We start from the raw sequence: 18,715 nt of genomic DNA, 5'->3' as shown, positions 1-18,715 counted from the left end.
TTTGTGTGGCACAGCTGCGGTTGAAAAAGCAGGAAAAAAGGGCTTTTCCAACTGTTGCGCACCCGCACACAGCGCTGCTTAGCTGTCCAGGCAGCTCAGCAGGTCGTAAATTGCACTCGCGCGACTCGCACAACACAGAACAACAGAACCGGTAGTTATACTGGTCGGGTCCCATTCCTGCATAATATAGACATATATACCTTGACACAAGAACATATTTCCTATAAATTTTCTGTCTCTCTTTCTCTATATACACATATATTTGTGTGTGAGAGTTATTGAACTACATTTGCTTGGAACTTACATAAAAGTCCTCTAAAAAGAAAGTTTGGAAAGTTTTGCAGTATTTTGAACTGTAGTTAACTAGAAATGATGTTAAAACTAACAAACAATTAAACAGAGAATAGCATTAGAGCCTGGCATTACTACCTCATTACAGTGTTTGCTAATTTAGTAAGGAATTATGTAAATTTAAAATATTAGCATGAATAAAATTTTCATAATTGTTGTTAATCACTGAGAACAAAAAGATACATTTCTTCTATTTTTCAAATAGAAAATCCTTTGCATGTAGAAAGCCATAGCATTTTTTTCCATATCATATATTTAAAAACTGTACAGAAATCATCTATTAAAGCTGATTCTCTCATTCTGGCCCTAATTGCTTGGTGCATGTCGAATCTTTGCACTAGACATCTAAAATATAATTAATTTCTTTTATTATATCTCCCTCTTTTTATTCTATAATCAACAAATCAAAGAATCCAAACATAGCATACAATACAAACGTCTCGTAAGTAAATCAAGATGTATACTCAAAGCAACCAATATCTCCAAATTGGCTACACTATGAATATGGATGCATTATCCCCAAGGAATCACGGCCATCTGATACAAACAGGCAATTCTCCTTGTTTCCCCAGGAGATGCTGAGTTAAATTTATGACTAGAACAACTGCAAACTTCTTGACCCATTCTCCCCCACTTCCATTCAGTCTCATCTGATTCTTGGAAGCTGCTGGATAAGTTTTTTTGGCAAGGGTTTCAGAAGTAGTTTGCCACTGCCTCCTTTTTAGGGTTGAGAGAAAGTGGCTGGCCCAAAGTAACCCAGCTGATGTTATGCCCCTGTCAAGAGTCTGAATCTGAGGATGAAGATGAACAGCTGACAGGGAGTGGAAGTGTGGCTCCATTGGCTGTGGAAGAGGCTGGGGAAGGGCAAAGTCCGGCTGGGCAGAGCAGGGGAGAGATAGAAGGAAGATCCAAGCCCAGCCCCTTTTCACCCTAGGGCACGCAGGAGGAAGGGAGAAGAGAGCAACATGGGTTGCGTGGCTTATGGGGGAGGAAAGGGGCCCTGATTCCCTTCATTAGCCACACCTGGGAATGAAAGTTTATAAGAACTGAATGCTGACTGTGGCAGCTGCTGGGAGCAAATGTGACTTTATCCTGTGTTGTAGTTGCTTATCTGTGTTCCTGGCATCTTCCCAACCGTGTGAGTTTTGCCGTGCCATCACGTCTGGAATTCTTGTTCCTGCCCTGCCAAACTAATTACCTCATTTTGCCTAGATTGGACATAAAGTTACAGTTTTTGTTGACCATGTTTTGGACTTGATTTTCTGCAATAAAGGCTGTTCTTGGGAGAGTTTTTCTCCAGCCAGAAGGTAACCTGGACATTGGGGGCAAAGTTGGAACTATTAAAGGGACTCTTATTGATTATCTGACTACGTTGCCTTTGTGCCACGCCCCGGGTCATCACAGCTAACTTTGTGTCCAAGGCAGAACTAGAACACAAGTCTCCCAGTTTCTAGCTTGCTGCCTTAACAATTACTTCAAACTGGCTCTCTAATTCTGCCCCCTAATTACTCCAATTAATCTCACATTAATGACAGTCAGGAGAAAAATACAAGCAAGGTATATTAGAGTGAGCAACATGGCAGCCATACATTACACAACACTCATCTGTGCACAAAACGGTATTAAAGTAAAAAGTAGAATACATTATTTAACATACTTCATATACTCAAGACCAGGGGTATCAAACTGGTGGCTCACGGACCGGATGTGTCACACGCAGGCCATGCCCACCCCGGCTCCACAAAGGCAAAAAAGTCACGAAATGTCACGTGACGCAATCAGGTTTGACACCCGTGCTCAAGACAGTATATAACAGTAGAAAGTTAGCAGAAAAAACATTGAAAAAGGCAAAAATCTGTAGGATTTCAGGATTGTCACATGGCTTTATCCATTTAAAAGGATTCTTTATACCTGCCTAACAGTGCTTGAAAGACCTTGTTCTGCTTGCCTGGGAGGGTTACCTGAATGCAGATATTCTGCCCACTTTGTTCAGCAACTGAGGGAGTGGAAGAGGGAGGAATGATCTGATTGCCATGGAAATTGGAACATTTTCCACCTGTTTCCTGATGCCTGCCCTCATGAGAATAAAGCAGCACCACTTGTAAAGATCATTAAAAACAGAGGTTTTTGCCTCAAGGGGGAGGCGTGGGAGAGGAAGAAATTATTTCAGTAATTTTATGGTGTAGTCCTTAATGGGTCTAAGTCTACATGGAGGGAAGTAAGCAGTGGGGTGCCACAAGGTTCCGTCTTAGGCCCAGTACTCTTCAATATCTTCATTAACGACTTAGATGAGGGAATAGAAGGGGAACTTACCAAATTGGCAGAAGATACTACGCTGGCAGGAATAGCTAACACCCAAGAAGATAGGCTCAAGATCCAGATGGATCTTGACAGACTAGAACACTGGGCCATATCTAATAACATGAAATTCAATGTAGAGAAAAGTAAAGTCTTACACTTAGGCAAGAAAAACCAAAAGTACACATATAGACAGGGTGAAATCAGGCTCAATAGCAGTAACTGTGAGAGGGATCTTGGAGTCTTAGTGGAAAACCAACTAAATATGAGCCAGCAGTGTGCAGCTGCTGCCAAAAAAGCTAATGCAATCCTAAATTGTATTAACAGAGGGATACAATCAAGATCAAGGGAAGTACTAATACCACTCTATAAAGCAGGCTTGTCCAACCCGCGGCCCATGTCGCCTCGTAATGCGGCCCAGTGCCCACCCCAACCATCGTGCCACAGCCAGCGAGGAGGAGGAGAGGCAGGCGTGGGGCGAGGCGAGCGCCAGGCCAAGCAGCAAGAGAAAAGGCGGGCGCCGTCAGAGCGCCACCTCCTGCTGTTACCACTGCCGCTTCTGCCCCTGCCACCGCTGCTGCTTTTGCCCCCGCCGCCGCTGCTGCCCCGCCGCCGCCGCCGCTTCTGCCCCGCCGCCACCCCTGCCGCTTCTGCCCCCGCCCCCGCCGCTTCTGCCCCTGCCGCCGCTGCCCCTGCGGCGGGGGAAGAAGCGGCGGCAGTGGCGGGGGAAGAAGCGGCAGCGGTGGCGGAGGTGGTGGCAGGGGCAGAAACGGCGGCAGCAGAAGCAGCAGCGGTGGCGGGGAAGAAGCGAGCGGCGGCAGAAGAAGCGGGTGGTGGCGGGGCGAAGCGGCGGCAGAAGAAGCGGTGGCGGCAGGGGTGGTGGGCGGGGTGTTCTGGCAGAAGCGTCGCACCTTCGCGGCAGAAGCAGCAGCGTGGCGGTGGCGGGGGAGCAGGCAGCGGTGGCGGGCAGAGCGGGGCAGCGGGGCAGAAGCCTTCCCCGCTGCTGCAGCAACAGCAGCAGCGGCGGGGCAGAAGCCTTCCCCGCTGCTGCTTCTGCCCTGCCGCTGCTGCTGCTGCTTCTGCCTTCCAGTCCTGCCTCATCCAGCCGGGCTATTTGCAGGAGGAGAGGCAGGCGAGCTTTCTCCCCCTCCTCCCCTCCCCGCAAAATTTGGCCGGAAAATAAACTGTGATAAAAAACTGTGATAAAAAAACCGTGATAAAAAATAAATAATTTTTAATAAATAATTAATAATAAATAATAAAAACATCTCACTCTTTATTTCCAAATAAATTTAATATGTTAACTATGTTTTCTATGGTTTTTTGGGATGATCGGGTATCGTTACTGTTATTTTATTTTATGTGCGGCCCAAACCAAATTTTCATCTTCTAATGTGGCCCAGGGAAGGTGAAAGGTTGGACACCCCTGCTATAAAGCCTTAGTAAGACCACACCTAGAGTACTGCATCCAGTTTTGTTCATCACATTATAAAAAAGATGTTGAGACTCTAGAAAAAGTACAGAGAAGAGCAACCAGGATGATTAGGGGACTGGAGACTAAAACACAACGAACAGTTGCAGGAACTGGGTTTGGCTAGTCTAGTAAAGAGAAGGACCAAGGGAGACATGATAGCACTCTTCCAATATTTGAGGGGCTGCCACAGGGAGGAAGGGGTCAAGCTATTTTCTAAAGCGCCTGTAGGCCAGACAAGGAATAATGGATGGAAACTGAACAGGGAGAAATTTAACCTGGAAATAAGGAGAAGCTTTCTGACAATGAGAACAATCAACCAATGGAGCAGCTTGCCCTCGGAAGTTGTGGGAACACCATCACTTGAGACTTTCAAGAAGAGATTGGACTGCCATTTGTCAGAAATGGTCTAGGGTCGCCCACTTGGGTGGGGGTTGGACTGGATGATCTACAAGGTCCCTTCCAACTCTGATTATCTGTTAAATCTGTTAAACTGTTGCTTGCGTGTCAGGTATCCAAAGTTTTGCAAGTGGGCACACTTTGAACCAGATTTAATAGAGACCTAGGGAAAAGGATACATCTTCTTTCTAAAAAGAAAATGCTAAACCTCATTGAGCATATTATTGATCTTTCTCACACTTTATCTTCCTTTCCATTCACAAGCAGGTTCACATGGGGAAGGGAGATCAAAGAAGCTTTGATGTCACTTCTCTGTATTCAGTTACACAATGTAATTCAGTTACCTGAGTTTTACAACTACACAGCAATCAACTAAGATACTGCAGGTCCTGAATAATTGATGGAGCGAGATGTTAATGGCACACAGATCCCTAAACACATAAGCGCTTTCTTTCCTGCAGTTTGCTATTCACCCCCCGCCCCCCATTTCTTAGTTCTCAGTTATAGCAAGAAAACATGAATTCTAAGGTGAAATTATTCTTGCCTTCTTCGTAGCTGTAGCACTTTGGGCAAATTTAATAGAAGTTTAGTAAGTAATAATGCTAATAAAAATTAACCATTTATTGCTTTAAACCTCTACCTTGCATAAAACAGCACCTGAACATAATATTTTAAAACATCGATTTGTTCCGCAAAATTTCCAAGGAATAAGAAGCTGTGGCTTACATTGGTTAAATGACAGCAGCTTCCAATGTAAAGGATTTTTTTTTTTTAATTCAAGGGAGTTTTACTCCACTTGAGCCAAACTCTATCCCTGCCCGGTTTATAGGAAGAAGGAAACCAGAAAACTGAAGTATCTTATAGTTCAGATAAATAACCTGATGGAATGACTTTGGGCTAGAAATCAAGAGAGACATGTTTTCATCAAATCGAAAGTGATCTATCTCTTGCACCATGCTGCTTGCCACCGTCTACTTCGCCTCTAATTCTAAAATATCCTGTTGGTGAATGTGAAGGAAAGAACACTCTGAACAAATATTTCTGAGAAAGGGCATTTGTTTTCTGAACTGACACCAAGCTTAACTACACCGAAGATCAGTATGGGATAGTAAAATCTAGGCCTGACTAGGAATGGGGCTAAAGGGAAGGGAAAAGAGTGGGAGATAAGTTTGGTTTAGAGCAGAAGAGAATTTGGGGAATTGTAGTCCACACATCTTAAAGTAGCCCATCTTGAAAAAAGATGGTTTAGAGCAGGGGTGCCAAACTGCTTAGATCAGGCCCTGAAAATGGTGAGAGCCACCCCATTTTCACTGGCAGGGGGTTGCAGGAGGCCATTGCAGCTAAAAACAGAGCTTGGGAGCCTGTTTTCAGAGCGCTCGGGGCACCACAGGCACCCCAACACAAGTGATGTTGAGCTGGCCACACCCACCCCGTCCCCCTGAGGTCAAACACAACCCTGATGCGGCCCTCAATGAAATCGAGTTTGACACCCCTGGTTTGGAGGACATGCATATTGATAGGAAAGGGACAAAACTGTTGTCATTATTAATGTCCTTTTTTCAAAACTATACCATGCGACATATATCAAAAAGTAGGGTAGTCCCTGTCCACAGAATCAAAACTGAATGGATATTACAGAAAGGGCAAGGAAAAAACACTCAGGTAAAGGAGAAAACAGGCACTTGACCAACCAGTATCTTTATATCTGATAGATGGACCAGACTGTTTATTTTTTTGTGACATTTTTTCCCCAGGAGGAAAAGTCACCAAGCTCAATATTCTTATATTCTGGACTCTGCCACTAACTTTAACAGCTAAGGCAGTTTGATCACTCTGGAAAACTATATGAGCTATAGCATTTTTAATATGAAAGGAAAACTTGTTAAGATTGTCCAAAGTCACCATGTCTGGATTGCGGTGAAATAGAAGTATTCCGAAGGAGCAGGTAAAGGAAGAATCATGTATTACTCTGAAGAAACATTTTCCTCATTACTCTTATCTTTCTCCTTCAGAATTATATGCAAGAGCCTTTCCACATGCAGAGACACATTCAAGGTAGAAGCAAGTGGTTAAACTTTATTTCTATAGTAAGTAATACTCTATAGCCTAGATTCTCATCAACTGAAGAGAACTATAGCTCTCCCTTAGGAGACATTATGTTCAACATTCAGAATAAACACCAATAAAGTCTAGGTAACCTGACATCTTTATTAAAATGAACAATAGAGTGCCAATTAATTAAATTCAAAAACAGAGGTTAAACCATCAGACAAATTAAGCTGTTCAATAGAAAGGAACAGGAACCAAGCAACTAACCTGCATTTTGGAATATTCCTTATGAGATGGCCAAGATGGAGGAGCCTTCATTTCAAAGATATATCTCTCCAGCAAGCCAGAATTTACAAGACTAACAACAACAAAAAAAAAAAGACAAGAGAGAAATAAATATGAACTCCAGCACAGATCATTAAAAAATGGTCTTGGTTATTCACACCGTGGCCTGCATTAATAGAGGCAAGTTGTTGTTTAGTATGAACGTGACTGCACCTTCCTTCTTTTCCATTATATAGGGAAAATCACCAGCATAAAATTTAGTTAGAAACCAACAGGATTTCACTCCAGTCAATAAAAGGGTACATATAACAAGTGCAATAAAATATAGATGCTACAAAAAAGGAAATAATAATAAACACAGACAGCAGCATAAGCAATTAAAATTATATGGAAGGAATGATGTTGTTTTCTCTAGCTGTCTAAAAAGCAAATAAAACAAACAATAGTCTTATTTTGTTATGGAAGAAGCTCTACATCCTGGTTGCTGCTAAACACAGATGAGTTACAAACCCATCAAGTTTCCCTTTGCTAGAACGTGGGACACATAACATGCATCGGATCAGACTCAGAGGAGAGCTGGCAACCTCACAGATACACTGCTTTAGATGTTGGGGATCTGCAGGTAAGAACCACCAGCAGACATGAGCTGGATTTGCATATAAACTGAGTGTGGGAGCCCTGAGATTCATGTTTTATTGCCTATAAAATGCATATAAAAAAAGCAATCTGAATACTGCAATTGCATTTTCTGAATTTTCCAAAGATGTGGCCATTTCATATAGTTAGCTAGATACAGAAGGACAGACCAGATTAGTTTCTCCATAGAGATCATACAACTGGTACCTTAGTCAAGACTTGAAAAAAAACACCATCAGCCAGCAAGGAACAGCTTTAATATTAAAGGCCTAAATGCTGTGTACACGATCCTCCAAAGGAAGGACTACCTGGTCCATAATATGTTTTAATTCCCATTTTAGGAATACTAGACTACTGATTTGTCTATCTGAACTCAGTATCTGTTTGCACACAACCAGTCCAGTCACATCCAATACAGTTTCTATGCCTGCCTTCTTAAGAAACCATAGGAGTACTATCAACCATGGTGATGCAGTGGATAGAATACAGCACTAGAGGGCTAACTTACTGCTCACTGCAGGAGTCTGATTCTGACCGGCTCAAAGTTGACTCAACCTTCCATCCTTCCAAGATGAGTAAAATGAGGATCCAGAGTGTTAGGGGCGATATGCCGACTCTGTAAACCACTTAGAGAGTGCTGTAAAGCACTGTGAAGTGGTATATAAGTCTAAGTGCTATTGCTATTATAAGATTCTCCCACTCCCTGTCCCAGCAAAATAACCAGGTATTCCTTTTGTTTAGGACGTGAGCAACAGTACCAAAGCATTGCTTTCAGGGAATATTAAAAACAAATAGGCCTTTATATGAGAAGGCTCAAATAACATGCTAGGTTAAAATAATAAAGAGGGCTGATACTGTAGGACTTAAAAACACACAACCACACACACACCACCCAAACATACAGGGAAAATAATGAAAAAACCTTCCTCTCACCCCCACCCAACAATCTGGGCTCTACTTAAAGTTTGGGAGCCCAGCTAAATATTCTACTACATTTGACATTGGACCATCTATAAGGTTAGAATTAGGGTAGCTAAGAGTTTTTATTTAAGTTAGGACACAAAGTTTTAGTCTTTAGTCCTCATTAGAGGATACTGATTTTAGAACTAATTCTAGAATGTCAAAACAAGACTATTGACAATAAAAGAAAAAGTAATGGATTCATTATTAAACCGTAAGTAGTTCATTTTTAGTTTCATGTTATGCGCAGTTAGGCTACTGAAATTAACAGTGAGAAATAGCCTCTTTGGATACAAATTATTTGCATCAAGATACTCTGTCATATTATGACTATGGTTGACAGAGCTAAGTTTAGGACTTCCAAACTCATACTTTTAACTAATTTTACCATCAACAGCTATTTTATTTATGTCAACACATTATTGATGTTAATTTGATATATGCATAATGGCTCTTTTATTAATGTTAATATATTTTATTTTATCTTATTTTTATAGTAATTGGATAATAAAGTAAAAGCATGCCTCAAGTCAATTTAATATACAATGTATTTCACTATACACTTTAAACATTTGCCTCTGTAGAAGTTTAGAAAATAGTACACTATTTAGGGATGATGCAAATTTAGTGCATATGACCAAGTCAGAAGACTGTTTTACTTTTTGTATACAGGTCTTAAGAAGTCAGAAAGCAGATGAAAATTATATGTTTTTAGTTAGCCTCAACTAAAACAATAGTTACTTTTTATTTTGATCAACTGCTAATTCAATAAATATGGAATTGTTAAAACTGATCAAATGTCATGCCATATAGACAATAAATCTCAACCCTCCAAAGTATTAGTTTTGCAAAAAATTCACTGAATTTATCATGGCTTAGAGGAGTTTCATTATTGCAAGCAAGCAAGAAGTCATATAGAGAAAGCATGTACGTTTAATAAATAATTTATTTAATACAAAAATATATCTATCCCAGAAATCAAATCTCTTTCATTCTCTTTCTTTTAACTTTTCCTCCCAGCCTTTCAACTCAATGGATGTTGAGTTTTTTGCAAGATCTGAGATTTAAGAGGCCTCCAATGTGTACACAACTGTTTTTTCTGACCTGAACACACTGGCCCCAACCCCATCAATTTCAGCCCTTCGAAATGTTCCAGATTTGCTCCATTTTCAGGAAGGAAGGGATTTTTCTAGTTTGTTACTTTTGAATTCTCAGAACACTCAATATATGTAACAAAGCTTGGGATATCATTTGTCGCAGTCTATTTGCAAGCTCTCTAGTTATTGATCTCTTACCTACTGAGAGAAATTAGTGTATCTGCTCTCCGAAGAGCAATTGTAGTCTCTTTTGGAGAAACAACAAGCAGGTTGTCCAACACACCACACACAGCTGAAAGGAGAGGAGGCGTGACTACCATACACTGATTAGGTCTAATGACAGACTCTGGGAAAACATGTGGACTTGAAGATGCAGTTGTGGTTCTGTCGCTCTGACCTAGAACACAACATTCAAAAGAAATAAGCTGCATGAAATGTGGATTCACATGAAATTATTACTCACTCTGACATGAATCATAGAGAATCAATTAATTCTATTAGCTACATGAAGCTTCAAAACAACTCTTGTGCCAATTGTTTCTGTAAAAACCCAACCCGCCAGTTGCTGTTTCTTAAACTGAACATTCTTCTGTTAGGATAAATAGAACAATATGCAACAGTCCAGTAAGAATCATAGGACTAGGGCAATACAGGCCCAAAGAGAGTTTTGTCAATTTGGAATATTTAAAATGGTAAAACATATTATATTTCAAAACAGAACTGCTGATTTCTGAAAGATAGAGATTTCTGCTTTTCCGCCCCATGCCTTGATCATCTGACAATTTCAAAAATATGCTACCAGGTGATGGCTGCTGTTTGAACAACCCATTCCAAAACTTCTAGCATGCACTGTATCAGTAGCATGGCTAAGAAACAAAGTTGTTTAATACAGTTCTAAAGAGTATCCAACCTTGAGTTACGAGTCGGTTCAATGATGCATCGTGAATCAGACTAACAGCTGGCGAAGAGGGTGCTTCTACTTCCATAGCACATCCCGGTGATGGTGATGCTGAAATTATCTAAGAAAAATCAAGAGGACAACTTTATTTAATATGCATTTTTGTTTATTCTTTAGCTGAGGTACCCCATCTTTTTGCCCAAATGGTGCTCACAATGCCTAGCAGCAATGCAAATGCTAAAATTGGGACTATAATCAAATAAATTCAGACTACTGTAAAGGAATTCAAAGCACAGGGTAAACAAAGAAAGAAAATTGCACGGGATAGTCAAGTAAATCATCTCAACAAAATTTCTGCAGCCATAAAAACAATATTGTCTTTATTTGTAGGGAGAAAAGTCAAGCAGGAAAGAGTCTTGCCTCTCTTAGCAATGAATTTGAAAGTCTGAGAACAGACATTGATGAAAAAAGAATCCTGCTATTCCCTTCTCCACTGCCATCTTCCTGTTCCCACCAATACTGCACATTTAATTTAAGCATGACTGTATTTTTAGAGCCTTACAGGGTGGATAGGAATTCCTTTATAACACAATGCAACCCAAATGCCCCCTCCTCTTTGCTAAGTGTGCAACAAGGAACAAGAGAGTCATTTAAGGCACTTTCAATTTAATTAATAACTTGTGCCCATTAAGCACTATGCCATTTAAAGCATTTCCTTTCCCATTTTGTTACACATGGGAAATAAGATGTTTTCATTTCTATTACCTGAGCAGCCTATGGAAGGCCCAGAAGTATACTATAAATAACAAAAGTCGCTACAGCTTTTTGCTTTGCTTTTCAGCACACTAACTTCTCAGCGCTGATGACAATGATGAAATTAAACATTCCGGCACAGAGCAAGTCAAACACAAAGATGTTTGTGCACTCTGGTGGCCATAGGCACATAACTGTTCCAGAGAACATAACAAGGTTACTTCAGAGAACCTACCTGTCAGGCTTCGCCTTACCACTTAGGAAAGCTCACCAGAATACCAAATAACTAAATTTATTGAAAAAAGTTAAAAGTCACAGGTGAGGAGTTTTCATTAACCTCTTCAAGAACACTCACTAGCTAGTGTGGAAGTTAATTCTCACATAGTTGGTGAAAAAATAGTATGGTACCAAATCAAGTCATTGCAAAAACAAAAGACAGATGGAAACAAGTCCATTCAGGAAAGGGGCCATGTTTTTCGATTCCAAGGTCCAGGAGCAAAATAAAGCACAAGACAGTTTGAATATTGATTTTGTATTAATGGCTTGTTCTTGAAAGAAATGAAATGGGAATAAACTAATTGTCACTGGTCACCTTAAGACTACAGACTTACTTAATATAAAATAATTACCTACCTGAGTCAATTTTCTCGGGAGAGGAAGAAACTTGGTTTGGCCTACCATCAATAGCTAATGCTAATTTGCATGTCAGATATAGGAACCATTCTAGAACTTATTAGTAGAAACAGTTCTCATTCCAGAAAATATTGTGGCGTGTAGTAACGGTGTTTTTAGACAGAGCTCCATTTTTGGAAATGAATGTATTTTTTATTTTTCCTAACAAAAATTACTGGATGCCTTCCACACTGAAAACATCCACAAGTATTTTTAACATTGTCTGTTGGAAGGTGAAAGGTTGTGAATGTGAGTAAAGGAGGAATTAAAAAATAGAAAAAATATTAACCTGCATTAAGTAATTCAAGAAGAAACACAGCTAGTATAATGGAATCCTAGTTCTCCAGACTATCCCATTTCACTGTATGTTCAACTTACCCAAGTATCAGTAGTTGACTGAGAACTTGGAGATTGGTTCCCACTATTCTGGACTCTCCAAGCAGAAAGAGAATCTTCAAAGTCTGGAAAGGGGAGACAGAAGGAATCTATGCTTATAAAAGTTTACTGTTGCCACCAATACATTTTCAGCCTGTTGAAGCATTTCATGTCATTTCAAGATGAGCCATACTTCCTCCATAATTTCAAGGGTAAATCTGGGCATAGGTTTACTCTTCCCTGTAGATCGGGGTGGGTAACTATGGCCATTTTATGACTTGTGGACTTCAACTCCCAGAATCCCTGAGCCACCATGTCTCAAGAATTCTGGAGTTAAAGTTCACAAATCATAAATGGGCCATAGTTCCCCACCTCTGCTGTAGATAGTGAGCTGTGGTGTCAAAGATATCAAAGAATAACTTGGTCATCCATAAGCTTCACTCAGGCAACCATGACACCACGAAAACACGATTAGCCTAAGTAGATCTCCCTACTTAATTATATCAAACTTTTAAACATCCCCTTTCATTATCCAGTAAACAAAGTCAACTGTTTGTGAAATGCTTAGAAAGGTTTTTCTTTATAAATATAAAAATGTTTTTTTTAAAAAAAAATTCAATATTTAGCATATGATGTGCCTTGAATTGTGAAGCTGAAATGTGGGACATAGTAATTAATCTTCACTAATAAGCATTTTATGCCATAGAACTGATGACAAACTGTTGTGTATAATCTTACGCTCTGAGATATTGATTTACCCAACAGTGAATAGACTTTAGGTGAAGATACACTTGATTTAGCAGGATGGAGAAGGGGGGAATGCTGACTGCAAAGAACGCAGCCACAAGTTCCCTATCATTTTATTCAAGAGACAGCACTAAGCCACCAACTGTTTACTTCGTGTATCCAACCTAATTGTCTGCCAAACAAATCTCTAGGATGTACTGAGAATTGATAGTTTCCACTATGTTCCCTTCAAAGAATACATATGAAGTGGCCCTTGCGCACTATGGAGTGCTGCCAAAAATTCTCATGAAATGAAAAAGTATTTCATAAACCCAGTATGGAATTTCTCACAGGAGGTCATTAACACAGTCACAAAGAGAGATAAACTACCAGTCTATTTTTTGTAGGCAGTATCTTAGAGTTTTTCAGCCTCTTCCTTTCTTTACATTATGGAGATATTCTCCTTAAGGTTTTAATTAATGTATACATTTTAGAAATTCCACACAGTCAATTATTCTTTTTCATAATGAGAAAGAATAAATAACCTTTACTAAAAAAAAAACCAAAACTAATTCCTTTTCTACCTCCAACTACAAACACATTTTTTAATCTAACTGAACTAGATTAAGGAGCAAGGGTTTTGTTTACTTTAGAAATGCAAAGTATTGTAGCATTACATATTCACAGAGGACAATACTTTAGATTATCACATAATTAAAACTGTGATCATGAGAAGAAATTATTGAGAACATGGGAAAGAGCAGTGACATTCACACTATGTGAATTCTTGGAAATATCACTTACCATTCATGCCATTCTTTGTTGATACCAGCTGATCTCCCAAGGAAAAATCCACATCAAATGTATACCGACCCAGGTAGCATACCTTTACCATCTCATTCAAATGCTCATAGAAGTGGCAATAATAGAGCAAGGCCTGCAGCGCAGGTTTTCCAGACAGAGATAGACCAGTTGCTTCATCATGTACACAAGGCCCCTAGGAGGAAGGGATGGAGGAAGGGAGGGAGGGAGGGAGGGAGGAAGATGTGAAAATGTTCTTCTTCTTACATTATAGCTTCTTATGTCTCAAAGATAGGATACCACAAATGAAATTTCCTCCTCGCCTCCTTTTTTTCAGTTTTGAGGATTTTGTTTACAGGCAGTCCACGCTTAGTGACTACAACTGGGATCGGCAGCTCTGTTGCTAAGCAACACAGACATTAAGCAAAACATCCCATGATTACATCTGATTTACGTCACTTCCCATTTGATCGTTACACGAGTCACCACAGATCATTAAAGGAACATGAACATGACTTGCAATTTCACCGCCGGCTTCTCCACTGACAATATTTGTCAGAGGCCAGATGTGAAACATGCAAATAGGAATGGGAGATTATGACAGTTGTAAATGTGAGGACTGGTTGTAAAACTACCCTGTAATCTGCAACACTTACACTGCAAAAACATATGGACTACACAACTTGATCAGGGCAAAGCAATAGACGCAATCTACATAGACTTCTGTAAAGCCTTTGATTCAGTGGTACATGACAAACTACTCCTAAAACTAAAATCTTATGGTATCTCTGGACACCAGCATAATTGGATAGAAGCATTCCTGTCAAATAGACAACAAATGGTCAAAATTGGGAGCGTCCTATCAAATTTTGTACCTGTCAACAGTGGTGTCCCCCAAGGCAGTGTTCTAGGACCAACTCTTTTCATACTCCAGATAAATAACCACTGTGATCATATTAAGAGCAACTGCATTCTCTTCGCTGATGATGTAAAGCTATTCAACACCACAGACAATATTGCTACTCTTCAAAAAGACCTTGACTATGTTATCAGAATGGTCAAACAAGTAGCAACTTCAAATCTCAATAAATAAATGCTCTGTCTTGCATATTGGCAAAAAATAAATAAATCAGAAAATAAAATACAGGCTGAATAGTCAAGACCTTGTTGATGATCCAAACTCTGTCAAGGACCTTGGAGTACTCATCTCTAATGATCTGAGTGCTAGAGCCCACTGTAAGTACATAGCCAAAAAGGCTTTAAGAGTTGTTAACCTAATCTTACGTAGCTTTTTCTCTGGTAATATTACACTACTAACTAGAGCATACAAAATATTCGCTAGACCAATATTTGAATACAGGTCATCAGTCTGGAACCCACATTACGTATCTGATATTAACACAGTTGAAAAAGTCCAGAAATATTTCACAAGAAGAGTTCTCCACTCCTCTACTCGTTGCAGAATACCTTATGCCACCAGACTTGAAATTCTAGACCTAGAAAACCTAGAACTATGCCACCTTTGGTCCTATCTAAGTATAGTATATAAAATCATACATTGTCAATGAATACTTCAGCTTCAACCATAACAATACAAGAGCAAACAATAGATACAAACTCAAGGTTAATTGCACCAAACTTGATTGCAGGAAATACGACTTCAGCAACAGAGTGGTCAATGTCTGGAATACTCTACCTAACTCTGTGTTTTTTTCCCCAACCCCAAAATCTTTAACTTTAGACTGTCTGCTATTGACCTCACCCCTTTCCTAAGAGGTCTGTAGGGGGCGTGCATAAGCGCACCAACGTGCCTACCATCCCTGTCCTATTGTTTCTTTTATTTTTCTTATATGTATCCATGTATTCATAACTATGTTTTTACTTATACCTATTATCTTGTAGCAATTGACAAACCAAATAAATAAACAATGGCAAACCACTTCTGAAAAGCCTTGTAAGAAAACCGCAGGGGCTAGTCCACGAGGAATAAAAAAAATGAGTAAATCTCATTCCAAAAATGATTGGTGAATTCAGTGGCCACAATTGATTATTAAAACATTTCAAGATGTTAAAAAGAAGGAATTTATAAACATATATTTATGGAAGTCCTTTGTTTTCCCCTCCCAACCTTTACGAATAAAAAATATTTGTCACTACTTTTTGTTTCAAATGAGCCACAAGGGGAAAAATTGCTTAATTATCTGGGCATGTGTGCTTTAATTCTACCACAGAAAATGGGAATTAAAGTTCAGACTATCCAAGCAAGATGTACTGACCAAATCAAGCATGACAGCTTTGCAGATGCCCAGGAATGATCATCACATTGAGTCAATTTTTTTAAATACTTGACTCAACTGAATCCAATTTTAGATTTTTATGCCTAGTAGTTTACAGTCTCAAAGGTATATTAAAACCACTGGAGTCATAATCATGCATGTGAAATGATACTAACCACCTTGAAACTATATAACATTTTTGATCCACTTAATTGGAAATAGATGTGGTGATTACTGACTTCAAAAATATTGTTTGTAAGAAAAGAAAATACTAATCCATAAATAATCATCCTTGTAAATTAATTGTTCTGATAATAATACAATGAATCTTAATCTCATGCACTACTCAATCTGCTCTTCTTCATAACAATATTCAAACATTAAAATAAGATATATAATTTAAATAATCTTTGCATTAAAACTTTAGGCCAATTCTCAGTCATGGATTGCTTGCATGTAACATGTGTCCTGCCCTCCCAAACCACCATATTTTCTCCCACTGTGGGCTCCTTGCATGATTCAGAAAAACCATGAAATGGGAACACTCATTTCATGGATGAGACATTGGGTTATATGTGGTTCTGAATGGTGTGGGATGAAAACAATTGACTCCCTATTTGCAACTATGACTTTTACAGAATTTAGTGCATCCTTTGAAAAATGATGATACCTTGAAAGGAATTGTTTAGCATCACTCAGTCACAAAAACATACTTAACTAATTGGCTTCTTGCAAAATCATCTTACACTACTGAATCGGTACCATTTGTTTAAAAACTCAGAAATTCTATCAACACTTTGCAGGTGAATAGTTCATTAATAGTTGGTTATTTTCCATTTGAAATAGCAAATTTAATTGCGAGGTGAATGCTTCTTAATTGCAGTTGAAGACTTGAGCAAATTTGGGATTGACTGTGTATGTTGACAGAAGTAGGAACACGATGCTGCAAAATGTATTAATACAAAAAGAACTGATTACAGTATCCTAGAATTCTAGTTTCTTACATTACAGGCCAGATTAAAAATGAGTCAGATATCAGAAATCTGGGTGGGAACCTCAGGTATAGTCTTCAGTATAGTCAAGTAACATCCAATTTTTAAAATATTTTAAAAGAAATAAACTGAAAAAATATGGCTGTGTTTCATTTTTCAGTTGTCTTACCCTTGTTTGAGAAAATCCTATGTGATTTCAGTTATAATTCTAACATGATAAACATAGGTTGCATCTGTTTTAAGTGGCAATAGTATCTTTAGCAATAGCAATAGCAAATAAACTTATATACAGCTTCACAATGCTTTACAGCTCTCTCTAAGCTGTTTACAGAGTCAGCCAATTGCCCCCAACAATCTGGGTCCTCATTTTACCCACCTCAGAAGGATGGAAAGCTGAGTCAACCTTGAACCTGTTAGAATCAAAGTGTCACTGTGGCTCTTTACACTAGCACTGCAGTAGCACCTAAAATTATATTAATCTTTATGCTATCTTCTCAGTAGCATCTAAAATTGTGTTAATTCCAATATACAGTAGAACTAGCAGGCAGCACTGACATCTTTCATTCAATAAATGAAAATCTGTTGTGAAGACTCTTGCCAAATTCATTCTTATGCTATCAGTCCTAAAGTCTAGATTATCAATATATACCTTAGGTTGTAAATAGCCATCACAAATTTTAGGTTTGATTTTCATTTCTTTAGTGAGCATCTGGACAATGTTAACCATAGAGCCAGTATGCTTCTGTTACACTGGTTTTGCATGTTTTCCAACTGTGGGCTGCTTATTTTGTATCATTTAAATTGAGTCTTAGGTTTTTTTCAGTCCATCTTCCATTTGCTTTGGCCATATTTTTGTTGGTGCTGTTCACTGAAACTTCCTCTGTGTGGATTATTTTTTCCATAGTGATCTGTGAAGGTGATGTTCTTCCATTCTGCATACATGTCCAAACCATCTTAATCTGCATGTTGTATTTCAACCTCTCTTATAGGTTATTTACTGAATCTCAATTCTTACAGTATCTTCAGACAGTTGTGGAGGGGGGTTCCAGAGGATGCTGTTGGTGTCACATTAGGAAACCATCAAGCTTTTTCAGGTCTACATTTAACCATGCCCATGTCTCAAATCTGTAAGATTTGAGCAAGACCAGCAGGACAGTGCCCATAATCTTAGTTTTCAGTGAAACGAGACACCACATTCAAAGAAAAGCAGTAGCCCTGCCAATTCTGATGTGTACTCCTCCTTTTGATGCTGATTTCTGTTCTTCCACCAGTGACTCAAGAAACTTGAACTAATTAACCCACTCTATTTCAACTCTGTTGGGTAGACAGTCTGCTGATGCAATAGGTACTTCTCTAAAAATATATGTATACAGCACAAGAACATTCTCTCTCCCCGCCTCACTTATAAAGGGAGAGAGAGAGAAAGAAAGAGAGAAGAGCAATGTGTCATATTATTATTTTACATTTCACACTAGTGCAATGAATTTGGGAGAAAAAAACACTGCTTCAATTTTGCTGAAGAGAAAGGAAGAATGGCTAGAAAACCTATTACACCCTTTGTCAGTTTTTCAACTGATGTTTCTACCGCATATGCTAATACTTGCTTTCTCTCACACACAACCAACACTCACTGGGTCCAATCCAATAAGGTTTATTTTAAAAGCGCAGATTTACTA

At 39.1% G+C, this 18,715-nt stretch overlaps 1 protein-coding gene across 1 annotated transcript in view; it reads right to left on the bottom strand.

The window, feature by feature from the left end:
* The window catches only part of RTTN (rotatin), a 107,236-nt gene that overhangs the window by 26,815 nt on the left and 61,706 nt on the right, over positions 1-18,715 (bottom strand). Inside the window, exons 32-36 of the mRNA XM_026699448.2 lie at positions 13,775-13,967; positions 12,248-12,330; positions 10,457-10,565; positions 9,745-9,943; positions 6,836-6,926 (exon numbers count right to left, since the gene is read on the bottom strand). Of these exons, the coding sequence (XP_026555233.2) occupies positions 6,836-6,926; positions 9,745-9,943; positions 10,457-10,565; positions 12,248-12,330; positions 13,775-13,967 (675 nt within the window). The remainder of the gene's footprint in view (positions 1-6,835; positions 6,927-9,744; positions 9,944-10,456; positions 10,566-12,247; positions 12,331-13,774; positions 13,968-18,715) is intronic.

This window comes from Pseudonaja textilis, chromosome 3 (assembly GCF_049901715.1).
Source record: "Pseudonaja textilis isolate UNSWEBS1 chromosome 3, rPseTex1.2, whole genome shotgun sequence".
NCBI lineage: Eukaryota > Metazoa > Chordata > Lepidosauria > Squamata > Elapidae > Pseudonaja > Pseudonaja textilis.
This window is presented reverse-complemented; position numbering and strand designations above follow the sequence as displayed.